Source organism: Humulus lupulus, chromosome 2 (assembly GCF_963169125.1).
Source record: "Humulus lupulus chromosome 2, drHumLupu1.1, whole genome shotgun sequence".
In the NCBI taxonomy this organism is placed as follows: Eukaryota; Viridiplantae; Streptophyta; class Magnoliopsida; order Rosales; family Cannabaceae; genus Humulus; species Humulus lupulus.
Window position 1 is genome coordinate 16,876,643 of NC_084794.1, and position 6,734 is coordinate 16,883,376.

Below are 6,734 nucleotides of genomic sequence, written 5' to 3' on the forward strand. Positions count from 1 at the left end.
GCAAAGTCAACTTTTGGAAGAAGACACATTGAAGCAATTTGTGTTTTATGAACAAGGCATGAATGGGCTAGCGGTGAAGGCTAATTGGCTGTGGTGTTGGCTTTAATTTGATTTTTATTTTTTCATTTCAAATATGATTGGTGTATTTTCTAGTTTTCAGTATACTGCAGCATAATTATTGTAATTTTTTGATAAGATTCTGCCAATTTGATGTATTACATTCAGTTAAAATTTAATCTTTTTGAATTTTTTTATGACATTTCGAATGGAACAATGCCCGTTGCTATATGAACCTACAGAAACTGATATTTCCCATCTTTGTATCATAGAGCTATGGACTGCCTGTTCATGTAGAGTTCAGAAAATAAATAATAAAAATATGTTTGCCTATTATAAGGTTAAGGCTATTTAATATCAGCATAAGTACAGTTGCAAAATATAAATAACATGCAACCATTAAAGAGCCTGAGACTGTATTTTTATCATTATAAGACCATGACAGACCTCCATATCGATAGAAATGCTGACCAAGTATTCCGCATATGAGTTTTGCTACAAATTTATAACATAGTGTTCAATATTAATTTCTAATATCACTCAACCAAACATTTTGTAATTACGGTGTGAATCTAACTTTGAGAAATCCTATTACTCCACCGATTTGAACCGTAGTCATATGGTTCTTCATCTACCACGCAATATGGTCACCAATCACTAAGCTTTGAAGTCAAACTCTCTTCCTTGACTGCCTCCCACTTCATCTTCTTCAGAATTGAATGTTTTGTTTTCTGCCCATTGATGACCGCCCTCTTCATGATTTGCATATTCGTCATCTTCTTCATTTTCAAAATCTTCGGAATAGACAGACTGTTCCTTTCTCTTAAGTCTTTTGGGGCATGTTAACTTGTTGTGACCAGCCTTTTTGCATAAACTACATTTCCTACCGACACTATTTCTTGTTCCTGCTATTCTCCGAGTCCCCTTAGATTTGGTGAATTCTGGGTCTTGCACAATGAATTGGGAAGCCCTATGCATAGGGAGGTTGGACGTGCAACTATCTCCACCAATCACTAAAGCTTCTTTCAATGTTGCACAAATTCGATCAATTTCAAGTGTAGCAATACGATGTGCAGAGTCGGTCCTACTCGCGAGGAAGGCAACCTCATTCATTCGATTACTTATTTGTCCAAACCTAGCCTTTTGGAGGGTGGTTTTATCAATATGAATACAACTATCATTCTAGATTGAACTCTCTCCCGACCGAGCTTCAATTGTCCACTGTGTCACAATAAGTGACTTTGGCATGTGTCCCGTGTCTAGGTGCTTCATTACAGCAAACATATGCCTACATGGTATCCCAAATGTAAGAAAATATTGGCATTCACAGACAAAAAAGTCATGAGCAAAAGTTGCATAGACTGCTCGGCTTGGGCCCCGACGAAACTTGTGGAGTTTCATCATTATAGCACCCTCCATGATGGTTTTTGTGAGTACAGTGTAGTGGCCTTCCTTTGACATTTGTCGTCTAACCTTAAAAAACATATTCCTTGTATATATCCTTGAAAGTTCTTCCTCCACAACTGGTAAGTTCGTCACTCCTAATTGTGGTGATGTGTGCAGTGACTCATAATCATCGGTTGCTTCGCGATGCCTAACCCATGAAAGGGCCATGTCAAGGGCCCTAACAAATTCATATAGCTTCAACTTCTGGTTCAATTTTTTCTTCAGAATGGCATTAATACCTTCGTTACGTTGGGTGGTTAACATGCCACAGAAAAAGTTCCCTCTCAAGTAGGTCTCTGCCCATTTATGTCTTGCATTGTACAATTTAGTACCATACTTCTTTCCTTGCAACCCATACTGTATCATAACTTCACTGAATTTCTCCTCAAACTCGTCAACATCATAATACTTGAACACCAGCTTTGTTAGGCTTTCGCTGAAACTTGGGTCTTTCACCTTTTTAACAGCTTTGTTGTGCATATGCCAATAACAAAGGCGGTGGGTTGCATTTGGGATCAAAGCCTCTATTACTGTTGCAATCGCCTCATCGCCATCGGTGACAACTGTTTTGGGTTGAGCCTCATCCATACATTCTAAAAAGGCTCGTGTCGCCCACATGTAGCTGCTTGCAGACTCATTTGCGAGAATTGCAAGGCCTAGTATGGTAGTCCTGAAATGGTTGTTGACTCCCACCCATATAAGTAACGGTTTGCCATAACTATTGGTCTTATATGTTGAGTCAAATGCGATTGCATGTCCATACATCTCATAGTCCAATCTTGACTTCCCATCCGCCCAAAACAAGTTCAAAAGTCATCTTTTGTTGTCGTACGAGAATATTCCATAAAATCTCGGGTCGTGATCAGCTTTATGCTCTAGATACCCGACAGCACGACCGGCGTCTGATCCTGCAAACTGCACATTTGTTGCAGCAGACATACGATTGTACAGATCTTTCACCGTGAACGACAATTTATGATAACCCCCCACCTTGTCGGCCATGTACGACATTATGTGGCATGTTCTAACACCTGCATCCTTCATTGACTTTGCCTGCTGAAGATCACCAGGTGACACAAACCTATTGGACCGTAGAAACTGCTTGTGGTCATCGATGGTGACCGGATGTGAGTGTTCTGTTAAGAACTCCTTGCAACTCCATTTACCACTACACTTAATCAGATTAACCCAGAATGCAACCTTACAATGGACTCTGGTAATTTTCTTCGGTTCCGTTTTTTTATCCTGCCTATTTAAATTTGCCTCTAACCTAAACCCTTCCCTAGAGCACACCCACTCTCGCTTGCAAATCTGGCCAGCGCTATTCTTCCTCATGTGACCTTTTCGAATGCTAAATCCAATCACTCTTCCATATGCATATATAAATTCCTCTACAAGGTCCAGTGTCTCAAAAACATGGCCTATTAGGGTGTTCTTACTCAATTCTAGTGGGTTTTCAAAGATTCTGTACTTTGAAAAAATTCCCTCTCCTTCCTCATCCAACACAGTTGGGTCCTCAGAATCTTCCAAATCCGGTCCTGCAAACGTTCGTGGTTCAAAATTATTTTCTCCATATAGTTGTTCTATTTATTCCATTTCACTTATCTGCAATTCCCCATCCACATTCTCTTTTCCATTATAAAAAACCATTTCACTCCCCGCCCTGTTAAATATAACCAAAATAAAGGATTTCAGTGTTAAAGAGTGTATAAATAAATCAACTCCTACTATGAGTTTATCTCAGGAGGTATACTTTCACATAGGTATCAATATAAAACAATCGTATCACATTTATAATTAGCAAGATTTATCATTTCTTTTCAACTAACTTCAGTCATATGCTAACATATTGTAACTCAGTATAAACTTTACCAATTTTTAAATTTTATGTTTACCTTTGGTTAATGTGAAACGTTCAACAACTCTAGAGGATTCCATTTTTTAAAGATAAATCATGCATTGAATTGTTTAATCAATTCCACATAAAAATTGGTAATGAGGTTAAAAGTTACAATGAATATCAACGTTTTACACAATCTTGAAGAATATATGGTGTGTGTAAAGGTTAACTACATTGTAATTTTATAAATAAGGTGGGAGGCATATAACCTGGGATGGAGTCCCTGAGAGCGATTTTCAAGGGCCTTCTTTTCGCTGATTAACTCCACATTGATTCACAGAGGACTTGGCCTGAATCCATGCAACATTGTTTAAATTATTAAAGTTGTTTGGTTTTTTTTCTGGTATGAGGAAGACAAACACGAATCACTTATGCCTTTGTTAATGTTTGGGTTAGAGTGTAGGATAAAACAATTAATGAACAATAAAAATATTTAATTTCGTTTAACTACTCCTATAGTCATTATGACCTGTGAATATTGACCAGTATATCCAAAAGAATATCATAATTTTCATTTATATTAAACCAACGTCTGAACATTTAATGTGAAAATAACTCAAATCTAGTACCATCATCACCACCTGCCTAATTTCGCAATACTAAATCATGTCTACCCAATAGTAATCCGCCACATCAATTAAAATTTTATTACTAGTGTAATTGTGTTTGTGATCCTTTATTTTTTATTTTTTACCGGTGGTATTTATTTTGTGTGGGCTTTTAAAAATTTTTTTTTAATAAAAATCACAAAAACTTTGTCAGTCAGAAAAAGTAAAGTAAGGTATTGTCAATCATAATTAATGCTTTGCTTTTATATAACACAACGGGATTTGTTATCAATAATAAACAGTGTGAGTGCAGATAATTTTTTGGTGAGAAATGCTATATAATCTGGTAGAATTTTATCGCGAGCCCATGTGGCAATACACTTGCTAATATTAAAACGTGCTAGACCTAAAAAAGTGTGACATTTAATAAGTTTAGTTTTAATTGAATCCAAATAAAAAAAATTAAAACTACATATTATTTAATATTAAAATAGTATACAACTGTAACAAACTTTAATATAAAAAAATAAATTTTGTTGTCTTCCTCCATGTCAAACTTTGGAAATTTAAAACAAGTTTAATAAACCCCCATTTTTTATTCCCTATTCATCCCCTCTCCCTGAGACGGTTATACCCCGTATTTCTCACTTACTCATTTTCTTCTCTCACGGTAGACCACCACCATCACCTCTGTCATGCTAGCTCACGATGACCACTACAACCACCATTTTCACGCCATCGCCGATGAACCCCGAAAGCCACGACCACCACCACCTCTTCCGCCTCGCCACTACAATGGGTTTCACGCCACTTCTTCCACCATTGATGTCGATGTAGAGCTCAGTTGATGAAGATGATACGGGAACTGAACTTCTTTCACCAAGAGGAGGACAAAGCACCATGAGGCACACAAAAATTGTAAAGGAAGACAAACACAGTCAGATAGTGGAAGAAAGCAAAGTTTAATTTTTTCTATATTAAAATAATATTTGTTCTTTTATTTTTTTATTATTTTTTTTAGTTTAAATCAATAAAAAATAAACTTAATAAATGTCAGACGTTTTAAGATGTGACAATTTGTAATATGAACAATTGTATTGCCACATGGCTCGGGATAAAATTCCACCGAGTTATATAGCATTTGTCTTTTTTGGGAGCCTGCTTTGCATGCACAGTCAACTTTTGCGGCTCACTGGCTATAATTCAAATCCATCCATACTTGGCGTTGGCTCTCTGCATATTTAACTTTATATTAAAAGTGTGTGTATGTGTTAAAATTAATAAAGCTAGCCAGCAATTTTTTATTTACGTAAATTTTTTTAATAATAACATAATGTTTAAATTGCTAAGTGTATATCTAGAGGTGTAAATGTTCGGGGTCAAATTTGGACCCACTTTATTTTTGTCAAAAAATGTGAAGATAGAGAATTGAACACATCCACCTCCTCTTTAACCATCAATGGACTTACCACCAAACTAAATAAATTTCTTTGTTTAAATTATAATTTTAGATATTTTTATATACATTTTAACAATATTTTACACAAAATTATATCAAAGATAATTATTAGAATTTTAATACATACTAATAAATGCTAAAAAATTTAACTCACAAATCTTAAAATAAATTAATATAATTATAAAAATATAAACATTGAGAAAATAAGACTTATATTATCATTTTAATTTATTAATAATTGACAAATAAAAATTTATCATGATTATTAATGTCAAAATATCGGGTTTTTTATCGTGTCGTGCTTTCGGGTTACTTTGTTCGTGCTTTCGTGTCGTGCCTTCGGGCTTGTCGTGTTGTGCTGTGCTGAGGCCCATGTCATGCCGTGTCGTGCCAATTTTCAATTTGTGTCGTGCCTGGCCCATATTTTTTCGTGGCATGTCGTGCTCGTGCCTCCCGGGCTTGTGCCGGTTTCGTGTCGTGCTAGAAAGCTCGGCCCGTATTTACAGCTCTATGTATATCTATATGGCTATGGGCCATTGTCGTATTTTATCTCTATAAAATGCTATTTGTTGGGCTTTTCTCAAATTATTTTATGTGGTATACAATTATACCACAAAATGAAAATTGATTAAATTTATTTTGAATAAAATATTAATTCCACAAAATTATCAATATAATTTTATTTGCTTCATAAACAATATTTTAAATATTATTTCACAAGTAATATTAATTTTCAAGAATAAAAATAATACTTTATTATTTTTAATTATTTCCTTTTAATACCCAAATTCTACCTCTGTGTTATAAAGCTAGTACGAGGACATTATGGACCTCTAGTTCTAAGCTCCAATAATTTAATTAATTTCACTAACTCTTAGTTCCATTAATTAATTCATTAAGTATGATTTGTTCCACTACAAATTCATATTTGAAATCTCAAAACTACAGTCTTATATTATTAGAATGTAACGCCCTAAACTCCAGTGACCGTTACGGTGTGCCTTATAAAACAGTGCTAAACTCGCTAATTGAGTCATTTGGGGAAAATCGTGTACCTAAGTATGATAAGCGATTTAGGAATTAAATTTTTTGGTTAAGATGTAACGTTTCATTAGAACGTTTAGTATATACATTGGTATCCCAAAAGTATAATTTAAAATTCTATTAGTGGAAAATGGAATTTGTGCTTCGCTTTTTATGTATAAACCAATGATTGATTAAATTAGTAACTTATAACAACACTTACTTTAATTTACTTTAAAACACTTTGCTAGTCCACGGAGCCACGCCCAGAGATAAGAATTATTACAAAGATCTAAAAAAC

At 34.9% G+C, this 6,734-nt stretch overlaps 1 protein-coding gene across 1 annotated transcript; it reads right to left on the reverse strand.

Annotated features, from left to right (window-relative positions):
* Positions 1–1,239: 1,239 nt before the first annotated feature.
* Positions 1,240–2,268, reverse strand: LOC133813975 (protein FAR1-RELATED SEQUENCE 5-like). The gene has a single exon (XM_062247000.1). The coding sequence runs from the start codon at positions 2,266–2,268 to the stop codon at positions 1,240–1,242; it is 1,029 nt and encodes a 342-aa protein (XP_062102984.1).
* Positions 2,269–6,734: the final 4,466 nt, after the last annotated feature.